Consider the following 20,058-nt stretch of genomic DNA (forward strand, 5'->3'; position numbering starts at 1 on the left):
TTGTGGGGGTCCTTGAAACTAGGCCTCTTGAGTTGTCCAAGAGATACTGGCCCTGGAATGTGGGGCTTCCAAACCAGGGCATCTGCCACATCTGTTCTTGGCTCTTTGCTTCTGGGAAGCCAGGGCTTAGCCACCAGACAACTTCAGAGCCTGTGTTCCCGCTAAAGAGGGGGGTCTAATGCTGCCCTGCTCGTAAGCCGTGCTTCCTGCCTGTCGCCTTTCTGAGTAAACTGGCCTATGCAGTCTGCTGAGTCTGAATGTTTAACTGAACCTAAGGAAAAGATCCTCCCCTACGAGCCACTGCTATTCTTTGTTTTAGATAGAAAGTGAACTCTTGGATACGCAAGAAGAGCGTGAGACTCGACTCTTCCCAGCAGTGGATGATAAGTGCCGGATCTTATGTCATGCCTTAACTGGTGACTTCCTCATCTACGGCACAGATGTACGTACTGTCTTCTTTAATATAGAGCACAGGGCAATTTCTCGTTTTTACTTTGTAATATAATATACTTATCATATATATGTATATACATATAGGATGTCCCAAAAAATGTATACACACACTTTTTTTTTTAATGTATTTTTATTGATTTCAGGGAGGAAGGGAGAGGGAGAGATAGAAACATCAATGATGTGAGAGATTCATTGATCAGCTGCCTCTTGCAAGCCCCCTACTGGGGATCCAGCCGCATGTGCCCTTGACCGGAATTGAACCAGGGACCCTTCAGTCCGCAGGCTGACACTATCCACTCAGCCAAACCAGCGAGGGCTATACACACACTTTGAATAATTATAAAGGTAGTGTTTATTAAAATACATTTTATTTTCACAATTGAGTTAGCAGCTGTTAAAGTACATACACGTATTTTTGGGACACCCTGTATATATTATGTAATATATAAAAATATATAACTACTATAATATAGACATAAATAAGTATATGTAGAGCACAGAGGTGGCATGATTTGCCAGTATTGAGTGCATTTGTGACTATAAGCAATTTTGACGGCACGGTGGAAAGGGGAAACTATGGAGTGTAGAAAATCTGGATGGAAACATCAGTTCTTTCACTGGCTGCTGTTTAACCCCTCCAAGCCTCATTTCCTTATCTAGGTGCTTTAAGGACTTAACTTAATGACAAATATAAGACACTTCATTCACTTCAGATTTCCAGTGCGTACATTTAGAAGGCACTTACTAAATATTAAAATTAATGAAATATTGAGAATCTCACTTCAGTCTTTTGGTCCTTTGAACTACCAATACCCTGTACCTCTAAGTATTACGTTAGCCACATGAACATAAAGCATAGTTACAGTAATAGCATCTAATATTTGTCAAAACGTTTTCAAAGCATTTCATACCTGTTATCTTGTTCAGTCTCTACATTCAGTAAAGTTGGTAGAAAGGTATTGTTTTCCACATGAGAAGAACAATGATTCACTCTTTGTATTTTCTCTCATTAAATTGTTTATTAAAAAGAGCAGGTCTTAAAGCATGCTTATTGCCATAGAGAGACCTTATAAGTTGAAAAGAATCAGTCTCTGTGCTAATTTACATCAGTAGGATAGGTCTCATGTATCAGGTGCAGTAGTGAGTGATGTGGTAAATAACATTAAATACAGTATGTTTACATGGCACCCAACATTATAAAGCCTGATCTCACTCATCTCATTAACTATATAAAATAAGCAGGCATGTTTTAGAGATGAGGACACTGAAGATTGAGAGGTCACTAAGTTTGTGACAGAGGTGGAACTTGGACAAGCAAGATTTCCTGATGGAAACATACTCTTTCCACTATGCCACAGGCACTTTGAAGTAAGAACTCAAAATGTAGTCGCCTGTCAGTAAGGCAGTATTAATCTGTCTCGTTTTTTTTGTTTGTTTGTTTGTTTTTGTAACTGAAGTATAATTGACATATAACATTATATTAGTTTCATATGCATAACATAATGATTTGATATTCATATATATTACAAAATGATCTGCACAGTAAGTCTAGTTAACATCCATCACCATACATAGTTACAAAATTTTGTTTCTTGTGATTCTGAAAATATTGGGGCTTTTTAGCAGCTTTATTGAAGTATAATTGGTAATAAACTACACAAGTTAAAGTTAAGTTTTGACATATGTATACACCTGTGAAACACTATCAACTCAATCAGTATAATGGACATATTTGTCACCTTTAAAAGTTTTCTCAATCCCTCCTTCCCATCCCTCCCCACTTAGTGCTTTGTCACAATAAATTAATTTGTATTTTCTAGAGCTTTATGCAAATGGAATCACATAGTAGGCACTCCTTCTTGTCTGGCTTTAGTATAATTATTTTGAGATCATCCATTTTGGTGTTTGTGTCAATAGTTCCATCCTTTTTCTTGCTGAGTAATAGTACATAGTCAGCATATATCATAATTCGCTCATCCATGAACCTATGGATGGATATTGATGTTGTTTCCTGTTTGGGGTATTTACAAATAAAGCTGCTATAATTATTTGTGTTCAAGCCTTTGTATGGACATATGCTTTCTTTTATCTTAGATAAAAACACCTAGAAGTGGAATGGCTACATCATATGGCATGTGTATGTTTAATCTTTTGAGAAATTGACAAACTGTTTTCTAACTTGGTTGTACCATTTTATACTCCCATCATCAGTATATATGTGTTCCAGTGCCTCTCCATCAGGGGTGGGGAACCTTTTTTCTGCCAAGGTGCATTTGGATATTTATAGCATCATTTGAGGGCCGTACAAAATTATCAACTTAAAAATTAGCCTGCTATATTTGGTCACTTAATGAACTCACCCCTCTTGCCTTGGCAGGACCAGACCAAATTATTTCATGGGTCTTACATAACCCGAGGACTGGAGGTTCCTTACTCCTTACCCCTGCTCTGCATCCTCACAAACACCTGATACTGTCACTCTTTACTTTTAGCCACTCTAATGAGTGTGTAATGGTACTTCATTGTGATTTTAATTTGCATTTCACTAATGGACTAATGATGTAGAGGCATCTTTTCATATGCTTATTTGCTATCTGTTTCTCTTTAGTGAAGTTTCTGTTCATATTTTTTTATTATTTCTTAATTGGCTTGTTTATTTTCTTATTACTGAGTTTTGAGAATTCTTTATACATTCTATAAAGCGGGTCACAGACCCAAATGTAAAACATAAAACTTTAAATTTTCTAGAAGAAAACAGGAGTAAAGCTTTGTAACCTTGGGTTAGGCAAAGATTTTTTAGACATAATACCAAAAGCACAATCTATAAAAGAATAAGTTGATAAATTGGACTTTGTCAAAATTAAAAATTAAACAAAACAGTGTCTTTGAAAGTCACTGTTAAGAGAATGAAAAGACAATTTGTTTTATTTTCTTCTGCCTGTACATTGCAAATATTGTAAATATTCTGAGACTCTTTCATCATCAGAAATATGACATTTTTTCTCTTCATATTAGAAGGTATGTTTAACATAAATGCTGAAAGTATTTTATTGACTGGATTTTCTTTTCTTTTTTTTTTTTTTTTTTTTGGTAGACTGGTGTCATCCAGTATTTCTACATTGAAAACTGGCAATTCGTTAATGATTATCGACATCCTGTCAGTGTGAAAAGGATTTTCCCTGACCCCAATGGGACCACATTAGTTTTCATTGATGAAAAAAGTGATGGATTTGTCTACTGTCCAGTAAGTCTAGAAAAGCTTTGAATGCTTGTTTTTAAAATTATACAACACGTGAAGAAAAGTATTTTTTAAATATATTTTATATATAAAATCATTTTCTCGTAAACAGAGCTAAGGATTATAGTACTTTGTTATCATGTCTGTGATCCATTTCATGACTGTTCACATCAAGGAATCTTTTTCCATTATTCTGCAGTTTTTCATGTCAGTCTCAGAGAGATATTTTAGAAGAAAAATCGTTATTATATTCTGTACCACTTTTAACCTTCTTTACTGTGCAGTATTATAGTGTATCAGCATGTACATGACTTTCTCTCCAGATATGCAATAAGCCCCAGAGGGCTGGGACTAGACCCTGTCCTTCTTCCACCTCAGGTGATTTTTCTCTTCCCTTAAGGTCCTGAATACAAAGAAAATGTATTTTTGTATTAGATGATTAAAAACAGACCATTTTCAGTTAACTCATATTTTTGCACATCCTTAACTTTTTTGAAAATAGATTTAGAAAAAAGAAAATGTGTTTTTACATTATTTACTACTAGAGGCCCAGTGCATGAAATTCGTGCACAGGTGGAGTCCCTAGATCTGGCCGGTGATCAGGGCCTACTGGGGCTGTCTCGCCCAGTCCCAATCAGGGCCAGGCCAGGTTGGCTGCCAGACGGGGCCTGCTGGCTGCCGGACAAGGCCTGCCAGATGGGGAAAGGGACCGTGGGAGGTTTGCCGGCCAGGGGGAGGGAGGGGGAGAGGTTGGCTGGCCAAGGGAGATTGGCTGGGGGAGCGCACTGACCACTAGGGGACAGCTCCTGCATTGAGCATCTGCCCCTGGTGGTCAGTGCGCGTCATAGTGACTGGCCAACTGGTCATTAGGTCATAATGGTCGCTTAGGCTTTTATATATATACTAGAGGCCCGGTGCACAAAAATTTGTGCACTGGCGAGGGGGGGTGTCCCTCACCCCGACCTGTGCCCTCTCACAGTCTGGGACCCCTCGGGGGATAACCACCTGCTGGCTTAGGCCCGCTCCCCGGGTGGAAGATGGCAGGCCCGATCCCGCCGTGGGGCGAGCAGCGGACGTCACTGTCCTGCCCCGCAGCGCCGGGCGCCCCAGGTCTCCCAGGGCCGGCCCGATCCCGCCGCCACTCCGCCCCGCCGCTCCGGGTTGCCCATGGCAGGCCCGGATGGCGGAGGGGCGGGCGGCGGATGGCGCTGCCCCGCCCCGCCTGCAATATGCAAATTTAACCCTACCAGACTGCTGTACCGATTTTTCGGTAATTTCCACACATAGGTGGAATATTGGCGCTAGATGAAAGGTAGATGAAAGGTAGACCTATTTTCTACAATGTCTCCAAGTTCCATCTTATTCTAACCACTTATTTGCATGTAACTAACATTTTTCTATATCATGTTGGTTTTTTCTCTTTAATGCTCAGGAGCCCAGGTATAGGGGACAATTAGGTTCAGAGCCTCAGGTCTGGTAAGATTAAGGGCCATCTTTGTTGGTTTAATTTGCATACTCTTCTGATTGGCTGATGGGTGTAGTGAAGGTACAGTCAATTAGCATCTTTGTCTATTATTAGGTAAGATGTACTTGGAGTTTTCATTTATTTCTTTATATCCAGCTAATGCTTTAATTTGTTCACAGTTTACATAAGCCTACAGCTGCTCTTGGCCCATCTTTAGTAGCTGTTCCCAGGCATCTGGTTTACCTTAGAGAAGACACATTCCAATGAAGACAGCTTTCCCCTCACTGTGCACTTTCCTCTCTCTCTTCCCTTCCTTTCTTTCTTGCTTTCTCTTCCCTTCTTTTTTTCTTTGACAAATATAACAAGTTACCACAGGAGTGACTGGATTATTTATGCAAAATTTCTAATATGCTGGTTCTTACTCAACCCATTTTTCTCCTGGTCACAAACCAATGAGGGAAAATGACATAATTATAAAGATAACCTTGAGTTCCCTCTACGCAATAAGGAAATCCAGTCTGGCAGATTCCGTTTCTGTGACAGGCCTAAGGAAGCGGAGCTGCCTTGCTTCCCGCGTGGGTTTGCCACAGGTGGGAACTGCTGCTGAGGGGACACAGACGGGTCCAGGGACATCGGTGTCCGACAGGAGTTAGTCAGAACTGGGCCTGACTGCAGGGAAAGGGCAAAGAGCAAGGCCTGCCTAAACACGTTGCTACATCTTTCTTTTTACACTTTCCTGTTCCTTGGTAATTTCTGTTTGAGGCCAGTATGGCCTCCTTCATAGAGTTGGACTGAGGTATCAGTGAGTTCATCTTTCCATGTTATCAGGCACAGGAGCTAGTTAGCGAGTGTTAGTTAAAGCCCTGCCCTCTTTACCACCCTTCAACCCCTCAAATCCGGAATTCTCTCTCTTATTGCTGCTCATCCCCACTCCCTTTTCCAGCTCTAACCTGCAACTCAGGTATTAAGAAAAAATAACCTTTCGGGGGAGAGGACATTGGGGGGTGGGGGGAAGGGGACATATGTAATACTTTCAACAATAAAGATTTATTTAAAAAATAAAAAACAACCTTGTCAAACAAAATCCACACAAAGAATGACTCCATGGGCGCATGTGCTCTCCCTCCCCCAACATGTGGGTGGGTGTTTGCTTTTATTCAAATTAAGATTTCTTTGGTAGGCTTGAATTTTAAGTGGATGGACAAGATACCAGAAGGGAGTGTTGTGCCCACAAGAGTAAATTCCTCTTTTAAATAATACCCAGTCTTTTTTCTCTGAGTAGGGCCAGCTTGGAAGGGAAGGGCCCTTGAAGGAGGCTTGTGGGGCAGAGCCTTCCCCGCCTCTGACCCAGCAGGAGGCTGCACTAAGGCACTAAGGCCCTTGGACTCTTGACCAGAGTGCTCCGCACTTCATTTGATGTTAACAACACCCCTCCCAGCCCCCCAGCCCCGTCATCATTTGCTGGTATTGCAGCCTAATTTTCCAGTGCTTCAAATAATTTGAGAGAGGCATTGCTCCTGTGATGTTCATACATGCAAATGTTCAGACTACAATTCTTTAAAATTTTTAAACGTACTCGTAATTTTCCTTCATATGTATATTTATTCAACCTATTTTTCTTCACTATGTGGATAGTAAGGGACTCACTCATGTTGTACATTAGAATTTAGAGATTACTTTTTCTTACATACACCCCAATAAAACCTATATCCCCCCCCCACACACACACACACACAGACACACACACAATCCCTACATGCCCATGAAGGATGGTTTGTGATCTTCTAGAAAGTTTATAAACACGTTGCCCTTCAGAGAGGCAATCAGGTGTAGTAGTTAAGTGCATGGACTTTTTTTTTTTTTTTTTTTTAATATATTTTATTGATTTTTTACAGAGAGGAAGGGAGAGAGAGATAGAGAGTTAGAAACATCGATGGGAGAGAAACATCGATCAGCCGCCTCCTGCACATTTCCTACTGGGGATGTGCCCGCAACCCAGGTACATGCCCTTGACCGGAATTGAACCTGGGACCTTTCAGTCCGCAGGCCGACGCTCTATCCACTGAGCCAAACCGGTTTCGGCAAGTGCATGGACTTTAAAGACTGACGGACAGACCTGAATTTACAATCAGTAATAATAACCAGTATTTCAGTGCTGAGTACTCTTTACATACATCAGGGATCTCTTTCTGTCCTTATTACAGCCCAGAGATAAATACTCACATTATCGCCACTTTACAGGTGAAGAAACTAAGGCCTAGAGAAGATCAGCCACTTGTCCCAGCTCACATAGCCAGCAAGTGCGTTGGTATGAGCCCAGAGGAGCCCCCCCAGAGCTCCCCTCTGATTGGAGTTCCTGTTCCCCAGTTGTAAAGTGAATTCCATTCTGGCACCTATGTTCTAGGTGGTTTATAACAATTAAACGTTTTTAGTACTGTGTCTGCCACATACTAAGCACTCAGCAGATGGCTGCCCTTTAAGAAAGCGCTGCCACCTGTCCATTGGACGGTGTGCCCATCCTTACAAACCGCAGGTCAGTGTGCATAGTGGTTAGAAGCATAGACGGGAGCCACGCTGCTTGGGTTCAAGTCCTGGCTCTTCAACTTAGGAGCCATGGGACTCGGTGCAAATTTCTCTGTGCCTCGGTTTCTTCATCTGCAAATGGGTATAATAATAGGATCTGTCTTAAGAACTATGAGGTTAGAATTAAATGAAGTTACATACATAAATAATTAGTACAATATCTGGTAAGTAGCACTATCCAATGGAGATGTAATTTTAACCACATATGTAATTTTTAAAGCACAATTTTAGAAAGGTAGAAAGAAATAGGTGAAATTAATTTCAGTATTATCATGTTAGTATGTAATCAATATAAAAAATCATTGCTGTTTCACACTCTTAGTTAGATACACATGGGTAACTTCTTGAGATCCCATGTATAGTTCACACTTGCACACATCTTAATTCAGATGAGACACATTTCAGTGCGCAATCGCCACATGTGGTTAGTAAGTGGTGGCTACTGTGCTGGACAGCACAGCTCTATAGTATTAGTTTTTATTTGTAAGAATTTTATATTTCATTCTTATTTTTAGAGGAAGACAGATTAGGGAGAAAGCAGGTACTTCTCAGCTCCACATTCATCATATGTATTAGCCTACCAGCCTGAGTTCACAGGAATAGGTGATTGCTTTTTTTTTAAATATATATATATATATTTTTATTGATTTCAGAGAGGAAAAGAGAGATAGAAACATCATTGATGAGAGAGAATCACTGATTGGCTGTCTCCTGCACGCTCCCTACTGGAGATTGAGCCTGCAACCCGGGCATGTGCCCTGACTAGGAATCGAACCGTTACCTACCGGTTCATAGGTTGATGCTCAATCATTGAGCCACACCAGCCAGGCTGGATTGCTTTTTTAATAGGTTATGTTATTATAGCAGTACATTTTATGTTTGTTAGAGTGCATTGTAGAGAAGTTTTTGAAGTGAAACAGTGGAATTTATCTAAATTTTAAATCATACATGAATCAATTTCTGTTTCCTCCCTAGTTGGAGCATTTCTGTGCCCAGTATTGAAAAATTTCTAAACGCAAGTGTTCATAGTTTAAGTTTCTGTCATCTTGAGCACCTTCAGCTTTTTTTTTCTTAACGTGAAGCTTTATGTCCAGACTTGTAGTTTTGCCTGCAACTTCACCAGATTTTAGATAAAACCCTTGATTTTCCATGTAACTATAGTTGTTGTTTTTTTCAAGCCAGACCTAACAGTTGGCGTGTTGTTGGGTTGAGTGTAGGTCTGTAAGCTATGCCAGCTAAGGCTACAGACAGGCTCCTGCCACTGCAAATGATAAGAATTTATGTATAGACTGGGGGCAAAACTTTAAATCCTATTTTGTAGGTAAATGATGCTACGTATGAGATTCCAGATTTTTCACCAACCATTAAAGGTGTACTTTGGGAAAACTGGCCATTGGATAAAGGTGTTTTTATTGCTTATGATGATGATAAGGCGTACACCTATGTCTTTCACAGGAACACTATACAAGGTACTTAATCACCTTTTTGTACATTTGTTGATAAGTCAATTTCCATTGCAATGAAATGAAAATATTCCTTTCTGATGTTTGTGCTGAGTATTACCTTTCCGCATTCAGATGTCTGTTTTATAATGTAGGATCCAAGGTCATTTTGGCTGATGGCACCAAAATTCCCTTCTCTCATAAACCTTTGCTGTTGTATAATGGAGAGCTGACCTGCCAGACACAGAGTGGACAAATCAACAATGTCTACCTGGACACTCACAGCTTCCTCAACAATTTAAAAGACGTGGGGCCTAATGAGCTGAGGCAGATGCTGACACAGACCTTAGTGCTGAAAAGGTAGGGTTTCAAATACTTCTCCACGGAGCTCGCTTGCTTTGGGGATTGTAAAGGAGATGATAGCATTTACCTCGCTTCCTTCGCAGGATTATCGTGAGGCTCAGGTAAGATCACAGATATGAGCATGTGTAGAATTCTAAAGAAAGTCACGGTGAAATATCGGTGCTTTAGTCCCTTCGGAACAAAAACGTTTCTAATCACCGAAATAGTGCAGTTATTGTTATTTCAACAACATCTTAATTTCTTCTTAATAAAGTTTGGTTTGGCCTTGCCTGAGATTTCCTCTTACAGCTTAGGGCCACTGTGAGTTCCTCTGTGGTTCTAATGCTTCCCACCATCTCTTGCTGCTGCTGTACGTAGTAACTCCTTAGTCCTCACTGTTCAGTGGAACCCTCACCTAGTCCAGGAAGCCTTCCTTGAAGCCCCCTGCCTCCCACAAAAACAAAACACTTTCTAGTGTGTTGCCTCGGAGCCAGGGTACATACAATATACATAGTGGTTTAGAGCACTTTCCCATTCACCACTGTGAGACTAGGGCTAGTGTGTTAAGGCCAAGAATCCTCACTTTCTCATCTATTACAGACCCACACTCAACCCAAGGAGAAGTAATAATAATACAGAGTGGATAGGGTTGTCAGAGGAACCCAGTGAGAGAATTCATTCATACAGAGTACGTAGCACAAAGACCCCCATACTGTAAGCACTCGATTACTTCCACTGTACTCTGTCATACTCATCTGTCTTCCACCTTCCCCACTTATGACACCTGGAGGACAATGACTGGGTTTGATCTTTGTATCTTGGTTCCAGCACAGTTCCTGGCACATAATAGGTGCTCAGTAAATGTGTGTGAGACAGGAAAATGCAGATGCGAATAGATGGGTAATATATTCATTAATGTAAAGGTCCCACAAAACATTTAATTGGCATTTATGGTCATGTTTTAAACCAGAAGTCAGCCAACTCTTTCTGTAACGGGCCACATGGTATGTATTTCACGTGTCAAGGGGCCATAGGGCCTCTGTCCCTGCTCAGTTCGGCTGTTGTAGCACGAGAGCAGCTGAGACGATCCATAATGCATGGCTGATGTAGCTGCATTCCACTAAACTTTACCTTTTTTAAAAAATACACATTTTTATTGATTTCAGAGAGGAAGGGAGAGGGAGACAGAGATAGAGACATCAGTGATGAGAGAGAATCATTGATCGGCTGCCTCATGCATGCCCCCTACTGGAGATCAAGCCCACAACCTGGGCATGCGCCCTGGCTGGAAATCAAACCCTGGTTCATAGGTTGACACTCAAACTTTACTTTCAAAACCAGGCAGTGGACTGGACAGGAATAGAGTGCTAATTTTATTAGACTTGTGTGAGAACAAAACTAATTTTCATCTCTGCATGAAGTAAACCAAAAATAAATAGAATTAATCGTTAATGGGGGAAGGTGGTTACCCAGAGTAAATTTAGATTAATAAAAGAAATTTAAGAAAAGTCATCTGTACAAAAAGGCGAAGAAAAGTTTATGTAATTTTTCGTAACTTGTAAATAATGATTACAGACTAAGAAGTGTTTTACAAAACTTACCTAGGGCATGACATGAAAGAATGTACAATCTGACAGTTGCCTAGTAGGGAGCAAAAAGAGCCCCCTGACTCAGCTTCTACTCAAACCCTAGGTTCTCTGATGCTTGGGAACTGTGCACCATTCTGAATGATCACGACGCCTGGAATGAGTTGGGCAGGGAGTGCCTCCATCACATGGACGTGGAGTTCGCAATCCGCGTCTACCGGGCTGTCGGAAATGTCGGCATGGTGATGTCCTTGGAACAAATAAAGGTAAACAGCATCTTATGAGGATTATCAGGTTAGGATTTAAATGGTATTTGTTCATACATTTTACATTCTATGGTTAATCCTGCCTAACTCACCAACGAGTTAATTGCTAGAACATTACCACTTCTTACTGAGCAAAGCTTTTCCTTTTGTTTTTAGTGAAACCTTATGGCCCGTCAGGGCACATGCAAGTATCAAGCAAGGAATGCATAAATAAGGGAACAACAAATCGATGTCTCTCTTCCCCCTCCCTCTCTCTCAAATCAGTAAAAACAAAACAAAAACACAAAATTTGTATTCTCATTAAAGCTCCCTTTATTTTCAGGGGATCGAGGACAACAACCTTTTGGCAGGGCATCTTGCCATGTTTACTAACGATTTCAACCTGGCTCAGGACCTGTACCTCGCATCCAGCTGCCCCGTTGCTGCGCTGGAGGTATGGCGGCAAATGGGGGGGGCGGGGGGGGCGGCGGGGCGGGGGAGAAGAAGGCCACGTCAAGGGGGAACCTCACCTTGGACATGGCTAACAGTCCTCGGCACCGGGCACCACAGGCCTTGCCCCTCTAGAATTCAGACTCAGCTTTAAGGACCCCTGAGTACTCACTACCTTCAAAAGTACTTTCATTCTGCATTCTGCGGAGCCATAAAAGGCATGGCATGGTAACATTACCAAATAATTTCCATCTAAATGCGCCCAAAGAGAACAGACTTTATAACTTACAAAGGCACATGCAAATAAAAACAGCCACCGTGTATTGACTGTTCACACGTGCCAGGTATATTCCTAAGACATACTGTTTTTCATTTAACCCGCACAGCAATCCTGTGCGATAGTACTGTTACAGGCTCTGTTGTCCAAATGGGAAAACTGGGACGCATTTATCTTTTATTTCTTGTATGGAATTCTCCTGTGCGTTAAAAGGTGGGCTAAGGAGCCCTGGGTGGTGTGTTCAGTGGTTAGAACATCAGCCGGCACACCAAAGGGTCGCAGGTTCGATCCCTGGCCTTGGCACATGTGGGAGGCAACCAATCGATGTGTCTCTCACATTGATGTTTCTCTCCCTCCCTCCCCACCCTCCCTTCCACTCTGTCTAAAAATCAATGGGAAAAACATCCTTGGGTGAAGATTAGCCAAATAAAAGAAAAGGTGGGCTAAGGACTAGTGTACCATCACTAGTTTCCCAGAGATGAGCATTGCAGCGGAAGGACTAGAACAGAGTAAACTCCTAGCTCAACACAAGGAGGAAGAGAGAAGTGGCCATAGGGAACAGGGATTGAGAATGTGGACTTTAGCCCTGACCGGTGTGGCTCAGTGGATGGAGCGTCGGCCTGCGGACTGAAGGGTCCCAGGTTCGATTCCGGTCAAGGGCATGTACCTTGGTTGTGGGCACATCCCCAGTCGGGAGTGTGCAGGAGGCAGCTGATCGATGTTTCTCTCTCATCGATGTTTCTAGCTCTCTATCCCTCTCCCTTCCTCTCTGTAAAAAATCAATAAAATATATATTTTTAAAAGAAGAATGTGGACTTGAGCCTGGCCAGTGTGGCTCAGCGGTTGAGCGTCGACCTATGAACCAGGAGGACACGATTCCATGCCCAGTCAGGGCACATGCTCAGGTTGCGGGCTTAATTCCCGGAAGGGGGCGTGCAGGAGGCAGCCGATCAATGATTCTCTCTCATCGTCGATGTTTCTATCTCTCTCTCCCTCTCCCTTCCTCTCTGAAAGGAATAAAAATATATTTTAAAAGAAAAAAAGAATTGGACTTTAGAGTCAGACATGTCTGGGCTTAAATCCCAGCTCTGTGCAACCCTGGACAAGTTATTTCATCTTTCGGTGCCCTGGATTTCATCTCTTTAACGTAGGGATAACAGTATCTAGCCCACTTGGTTATTGTAAAGATTTAAAAATGAGATTAGATCTCTTGGAACTGTGCCTGATCGATAGAAAAGACAAAGGTGGCGCCGAAACTGGTTTGGCCCAGTGGATAGAGCGTCGGCTTGCGGACTGAAGGGTCCCGGGTTCCATTCCAGTCAAGGGCATGTACCTGGGTTGCGGGCACATCCCCAGTGGGAGATGTGCAGGAGGCAGCTGATCGATGTTTCTCTCTCATCGATGTTTCTGACTCTCTATCTCTCTCCCTTTCTCTCTGTAAAAAAATCAATAAAATATATTTAAAAAAAAAAAAAAAAAAGACAAAAGTGGTAGCTGCTGTCATTACTGTCAATCACCTCAAATCAGTTTGTCCACAGCTACAGAGAGGAGGTATTTTGAAAACATTTGCTGCTAATTTCACAACTTAACCCTTTTTCAAATTGTTCTGTAGCAAATTTTCATTTTTAAATTTTAAATGAACCAAGTAAATTTTGTTTTAAGAAAATATTTAGATAATTTTTTTTCTCTCTTTTTTTTTTTTTTTTTTTATTAGTTAAGGTATTACAAATGTGTCCTCATCCCCCCCATTAACCCCCAACTAGATAATTTTATAATATTATTTGAGATAATTGGGACACCCTGAGAAATTTTCAGAACTTGGATAGGTACGCACTGAAGTAGGAGACTGGTTGCTAGAAGTGAGGCCAAAGACGTCACCTTAGCTCTTCCACGTTTAGCTATGGACGCATGTCATGTACTAACGATCTGTAAATCGTTGGAGGTGATTGATGGCTTCCCCGTGGAGAGGGAAGATTGCACCCTGCCGTTCACTTCACCTCACTTCGGAACCGTGCCTGATCAATGGAAAAGACAAACGTGGTTGACAGGTTAGCCAGGGAAAGGAAGTGAGAGGCAAAGCCCTCCTGCCCAGCTCGGCCACGTGCTGACAGCCCGACTCTGTACAGAGAGGAGGTGTTTCGAAGCAGCTAGCCTCTTTTGCCTTACGGACGATTAATTGCAAAAGGCCTCGTTGTGATAAGCAAATAAGCTAATGTCCTAGAGCATTACCTGTCAGAAAATAACACTTGGGAAATGTGAGCTCTTATTAATTCTTTACAAAATGTGAATAAAGTGAGGAATGAACTCTAAAGGATTCCTGGTTAGTTATATTTGGGACTGTATACCAGACACAAATAAAAGACCTCAGGAGCCAGGGAGGAAGACGATTCACGTTTTATTTATGTTTGCTGTTATTCGTGTTGTGATACAGCTTTAGTTTCTCAGAAAATAACCTCAACTCCTGGAGTAAAGTACTCAACTTTTTAAGAAGGAAAATGAATAATTTAATTGGTTGGTTGGATTAATTTTTATTAGTTTTGAGTACTAAAGAATAAGATTTTGTTGGGTAGAATTGAGTGTTTTGTTTTTAATTTTTATTGATTTCAGAGAGGAAGGGAGAAGGAGAGAGATAGAAACATCAATGATGAGAGAGAATCACCCAATCGCTGCCTCCTAGACACCCACCAACTGGGGATCAAATCTACAACCTGGGCATGTGCCCTTGACCAGAATCGAACCCGGGACCCTTCAGTCCACAGGCTGACACTCTATCCTCTGAGCTAAACCGGCTAGAGCTGTTTTGGCTTTTTATTACTTAAAGTGTCATTTATTTATTTTTTATTGTGATGAAAAACATATGACATTCAATTTTCTATCTTTTTTTTTTCAATTACAGTTCACATTCAGTATTATTCTGTATTAGTTTCAGGTGTATGTGCTGGTAATGCTTATATGTATGCATACAAGTCCTTTGGTTGATCTCTTACCCCCACCCCCCACCCCCACCTTCCGTCTGAGGTTTGGCAGTTCAATGCTTCTCTGTCTCTGGATCTCTTTTTGTTCATCAGTTTATGTTGTTCGCTCTATAAAATTGCATTTTGGAGGGCCACAAGCCTTTGTAATCATAGCTAAGATGTTTTTGCTCCCCCAAATCAATTTTTACCCCCGTGGGAGCTCTATCACCTCCACTGAGGAAATATACTATAGTAACGTGTTATCTTTGCAAAGATCAAGTTTCATTTTTAAGCAAAGAGTTTTGTAATCACTTTATTAAAACTAGCACTATATGGTGACTGTGCAAAATAACTTGCTCATTTGCCCCTAATAGATGAGAAGGGATTTGCAGCACTGGGACAGCGCTCTACAGCTGGCCAAGCGTTTAGCCCCGGACCAAATACCACTTATCTCCAAGGAATATGCTATTCAGCTTGAATTCACGTAAGTCCTCATCTTTATATGATTCAGTTGGTACCTAATTGCTGAATTACTGACTACTGACTATGGAAATAATTACTGAATATCTTAAGTTCTAAACTGCCATTCTTATAAGGCCCTCCGTTGATTTATTAATTTCTTTTTCAGGGGAAAAGAGATTACTGTAATTATACAAACAAAATAAATTTTTTCTAACTAATGTTGTCTTATCCATGCATTTATCCACTTTCATTTTTAGCATCAAGTGTGGGTCTTAGATAAGCCTTTTCTACATTTAGAGCCTAAACATTGTTTTGAATCACATTTGACCATCAGGGTGACATACTGCTTTTGAGGACCTAAGCTCATGATCTTGACTTCTTTGTACACTTTGAGGATTTATAGTGTAATTTCAAGGCAGAGTGAAAAATACTAGGTATTGGTCTACAACTTCTATTTGCTTTATTTTGTAGTTTTTCTTTTTTAAATTGAATTGCATATGGACAAAAATTCAACAGTTAATGTTGAAGATGACGCTAGAAGCTCTCACGGGCTGATATTCAGTGCCTGAGTGATGCATGGACAGGTTTCACAAATCTTTCCTTCCTTTGGAAATGCCATCTTCTGTTCTGAGAGATTTAGGATTTTCCAGTGCACTTAGTCGCTAGATAGTCTTAATTATCAATAGTCTTAGTTGACAGACTGTAGATTTTTATTTCAGTGCTGCATAAATGTGTAATTTTAGAAGCATTCAAGATCCACTTGTAATTCAGCCATGCTTAATGCTACTAATGCAAATACCCACAGAGGCAATAAATGACTAATTCATTTGCAAATATAAGTTCCCATGTGTATGTGCAGTGTTAATTACATTGCAACTGGACAATTTTTTCTGACTTTTTTAAAAATATTTTTTTATTGATTTCAGAGAGGAAGGGAGAGGGAGAGAGAGATAGAAACTTCAATGATGAGAGGGAATCATTGATCGGCTGCCTCCTGCATGCCCCGTACTGGGGACCAAGCTTGCAATTGAGCTACGTCCCCTTGACTGGAATAGAACCCAGGACCCTTCAGTCCACAGGCCGATGGTCTGTCCACTGAGCCAAACCAGCTAGGGCTTTTCTAACATTTTTATGATACATTTTTTGAGAACCAAGATGGCGGCATAGGTTAACGCTGGAGTTTGCTGCTTTGAACAACTACTTCAAAAGTGAAACCAAAAAACGGAAGGGACATCACCCAGAACCACAGGAACGCTGGCTGAGTGGAAGTCCTACAACTAGGAGGAAAGAGAAACGCATACGGACACTCAGAGGAGGCGCAGTGCTGAAGTCAAATTCTGAGGTGCGGAGTGCGCGGAGCGGGCTGGCTGCGGAGGGCGCGGTTGGCGTTTTCAATCAGGAGGGAGTCGCAGACTCTGAGCTCCAGATCCGGGCGAGTCTTTAGGGACCCAGACTCAAACGGGAGAAGCGGGACTGTCTGGCTTCGGTCAGAGCGAGTGCAGCTTTCTCTCCGAGCTTTGCAGCGGGTGCTGGGACTCAGAGAGGCAGAGCCCCTGGGGACAGGACTGAGAGCCGCCATAACTGCTCTCTCCGGCCCACCCTGTTGATCCTGTTCGACCCGCCCCGCCCAAGCCCTGCACACAGGCATTTGCCGGATAGCCTCAGGCAAAGGCTAGATTAGCACCTCCCTAGAGGACAGAAGTTCTCTCACTGCTGACACAGCTGATTCTCATAGCCACTTGGCCTGGAGGTCAAACCCTCCCTGGATTTAGCTACAACAATCAAGATTTAACTATAAGACTGCAAACAAAGACCACTAGGGGGTGCACCAAGGAAGCATAACAAAATGCGGAGACAAAGAAACAGGACAAAATTGTCAATGGAAGATATAGAGTTCAGAACCACACTCTTAAGGTCTCTCAAGAACTGTTTAGAAGCCGCCGATAAACTTAATGAGATCTACAAGAAAACTAATGAGACCCTCGATCTTATATTGGGGAACCAACTACAAATTAAGCATACACCAACTAGAAATTAAGCATACATATTATACAGACTCCCGACAGCAGACCAGAGGAGCGCAAGAATCAAGTCAATGATTTGAAATGCGAGGAAGCAAAAAACACCCAACCGGAAAAGCAAAATGAAAAAAGAATCCAAAAATGCGAGGATAGTGTAAGGAGCCTCTGGGACAGCTTCAAGCGTACCAACATCAGAATTATAGGGGTGCCAGAAGATGAGAGAGAGCAAGACATTGAAAACCTATTTGAAGAAATAATGACAGAAAACTTCCCCCACCTGGTGAAAGAAATGGACTTACAGGTCCAAGAAGCGCGGAGAACCCCAAACAAAAGGAATCCAAAGAGGACCACACCAAGACACATCATAATTAAAATGCCAAGAGCAAAAGATAAAGAGAGAATCTTAAAAACAGCAAGAGAAAGAAACTCAGTTTCCTACAAGGGAATACCCATACGACTGTCAGCTGATTTCTCAACAGAAACTTTGCAGGCCAGAAGGGAGTGGCAAGAAATATTCAAAGTGATGAATACCAAGAACCTACAACCAAGATTACTTTATCCAGCAAAGCTATCATTCAGAATTGAAGGTCAGATAAAGAGTTTCACAGATAAGGAAAAGCTAAAGGAGTTCATCACCACCAAACCAGGATTATATGAAATGCTGAAAGGTATCCTTTAAGAAGAGGAAGAGGAAGAGGAAGAAAAGGTAAAGATACAAATTATGAACAACAAATATGCATCTATCAACAAGTGAATCTAAGAATCAAGTGAATAAATAATCTGATGAGCAGAATGAACTGTTGATTATAATAGAATCAGGGACATAGAAAGGGAATGGACTGACTATTCCTGGGGGGGAAAGGGGTGTGGGAGATGCGGGAAGAGACTGGACAAAAATCGTGCACCTATGGATGAGGACAGTGGGTGGGGAGTGAGGGCGGAGGGTGGGGCGGGAACTGGGAGGAGGGGAGTTATGGGGGGAAAAAAAGAGGAACAAATGTAATAATCTGAACAATAAAGATTTAATTAAAAAAAAACAAAACATTTTTATGATACATTTTAGTTTCAAAAATAATAAGTGTAGCAAAATATTCTTTGAACAAATGAAATATGTTTCTAACATTTTATTTTTTAAAGTTTTTATATAATTTTATTTTCATATAGACTTTGGATTCATTGAGAATATTGACACACAGATTATAATTGTAGAAATAATTCTCATCAAAAAGTACTGTTTCATTTCTAACCAAGAGTCCTTATTTCAAATTTTGCAAATAAAAAACTTTTTGAAGACTATATTTCTTCTTAATCAACGGGGATTTAAATTTGCCACATCTCTGCCCCTTACAAAGTAAACTCATTTATTAAAAAGGACAAATTGGAATTTTAGTGCATAAGACAGGGACAGGCCCCAGGGCCCTGGCCCTCCATCTCTCTCCTGAGGGTGATGGGTCTTAGAGTACAAAGCTTCTGTGCTGAAGAGAAAGTGGCTACATTGGTGACTCACCGTGTGCTGGCAGAGCACAAACACCCAGTAGGCCCTCAGACCATCCGAAGACGTGGATGTTCTGCTTCACGACACAAAGCTTTTGTAGCAAACTCTCACGTTGTCTCACTGCAGTCAGATGAGCTGAGTCAAGTGGAAGCCTGTGCTTTGTTGTTGGTATATTTTAACCCTTTCTGCTCAATATTTGACCATGAAGCCACCAATTCCCAAAAATTTCACTGCTACTTGTATGCTGGTCCCCAGCTGGTCAGGAGAGTTCCTTTGTGATAATAGTAGTAAGTTAGGTCTATCTCATCATCATCAAGTATCCCAGGAGCCTCCAGCTTCTGATTTTGACACCTAAGGCCTAGGTCGATGCTCAGTTCCAACAGTTTGCTTCTAATCCAAGACCTTGATTAGGTCAAAGCAGGACCAGTCTGCCAGCTGTGGGAGGGATTTAGCTTTCTAGTCTAGGATTAGACTCATGAGCTAGATCCATAAGAGAGTTCCGTAATAAAATAATAAAGTGAGTGAGCTAAAATAACCTGAAAATAAAGTGCGAGTTCCAAATATCTTTTTTTAATATATTTTTATTGATTTCAGAGAGGAAGGGAGATGGAGAGAGATAGAAAAAAATCAATGATGAGAGAATCATTGACCGGCTGCCTCCTGCACGCCCCCTACTGGGGATCGAGCGTACATCCCAGGCATGTGCCCTGACTGGGAATCGAACCATGACCTACTGGTTCATGAGTCGCCCCTCAACCACTGAGCCAGACGGGTCGGCTAAAAATGTTGATTTAGCATCTCCTAATTGGGCTTGCCCAGGGAAAGCCTCAGGCTCCTGAAGGGAGGATCTGTTGTTCCTATTGTCAGGAGACATTCCTAGCTGTGTTGTGACATAATTGGGTCCAAATATTAGAAATTTCCACTTAGTAACATTTCTGGCTGTGTGTCCAAAACCAAGTTCTCAGTCAGCAGAACAGCTTATCTTCAAAAAAATTCCCCATCCACCAACAGATGAGGAAACTGAGTGAGGCTTAGAGAGGTTGAA

At 41.5% G+C, this 20,058-nt stretch overlaps 2 protein-coding genes across 7 annotated transcripts in view; one reads left to right on the top strand and one right to left on the bottom strand.

Annotated features, from left to right (window-relative positions):
- The window catches only part of WDR19 (WD repeat domain 19), a 75,779-nt gene that overhangs the window by 27,509 nt on the left and 28,212 nt on the right, over nucleotides 1-20,058 (top strand). For all 6 annotated transcript variants that reach the window (XM_036331457.1, XM_036331451.1, XM_036331468.1 and 3 more), the window contains 7 exons: nucleotides 320-442; nucleotides 3,548-3,697; nucleotides 9,061-9,208; nucleotides 9,337-9,541; nucleotides 11,216-11,375; nucleotides 11,698-11,808; nucleotides 15,410-15,519. In XM_036331457.1, the coding sequence (XP_036187350.1) occupies nucleotides 320-442; nucleotides 3,548-3,697; nucleotides 9,061-9,208; nucleotides 9,337-9,541; nucleotides 11,216-11,375; nucleotides 11,698-11,808; nucleotides 15,410-15,519 (1,007 nt within the window). The remainder of the gene's footprint in view (nucleotides 1-319; nucleotides 443-3,547; nucleotides 3,698-9,060; nucleotides 9,209-9,336; nucleotides 9,542-11,215; nucleotides 11,376-11,697; nucleotides 11,809-15,409; nucleotides 15,520-20,058) is intronic.
- Nucleotides 11,227-20,058, bottom strand: part of RFC1 (replication factor C subunit 1) — a 121,517-nt gene continuing 112,685 nt past the window's right edge. The window contains exon 25 of the mRNA XM_036331484.1: nucleotides 11,227-11,359. Within this exon, the coding sequence (XP_036187377.1) occupies nucleotides 11,324-11,359 (36 nt within the window). The 3' untranslated portion in view covers nucleotides 11,227-11,323. The remainder of the gene's footprint in view (nucleotides 11,360-20,058) is intronic.

This window comes from Myotis myotis, unplaced genomic scaffold (assembly GCF_014108235.1).
Source record: "Myotis myotis isolate mMyoMyo1 unplaced genomic scaffold, mMyoMyo1.p scaffold_m19_p_1, whole genome shotgun sequence".
Taxonomy (NCBI): domain Eukaryota; kingdom Metazoa; phylum Chordata; class Mammalia; order Chiroptera; family Vespertilionidae; genus Myotis; species Myotis myotis.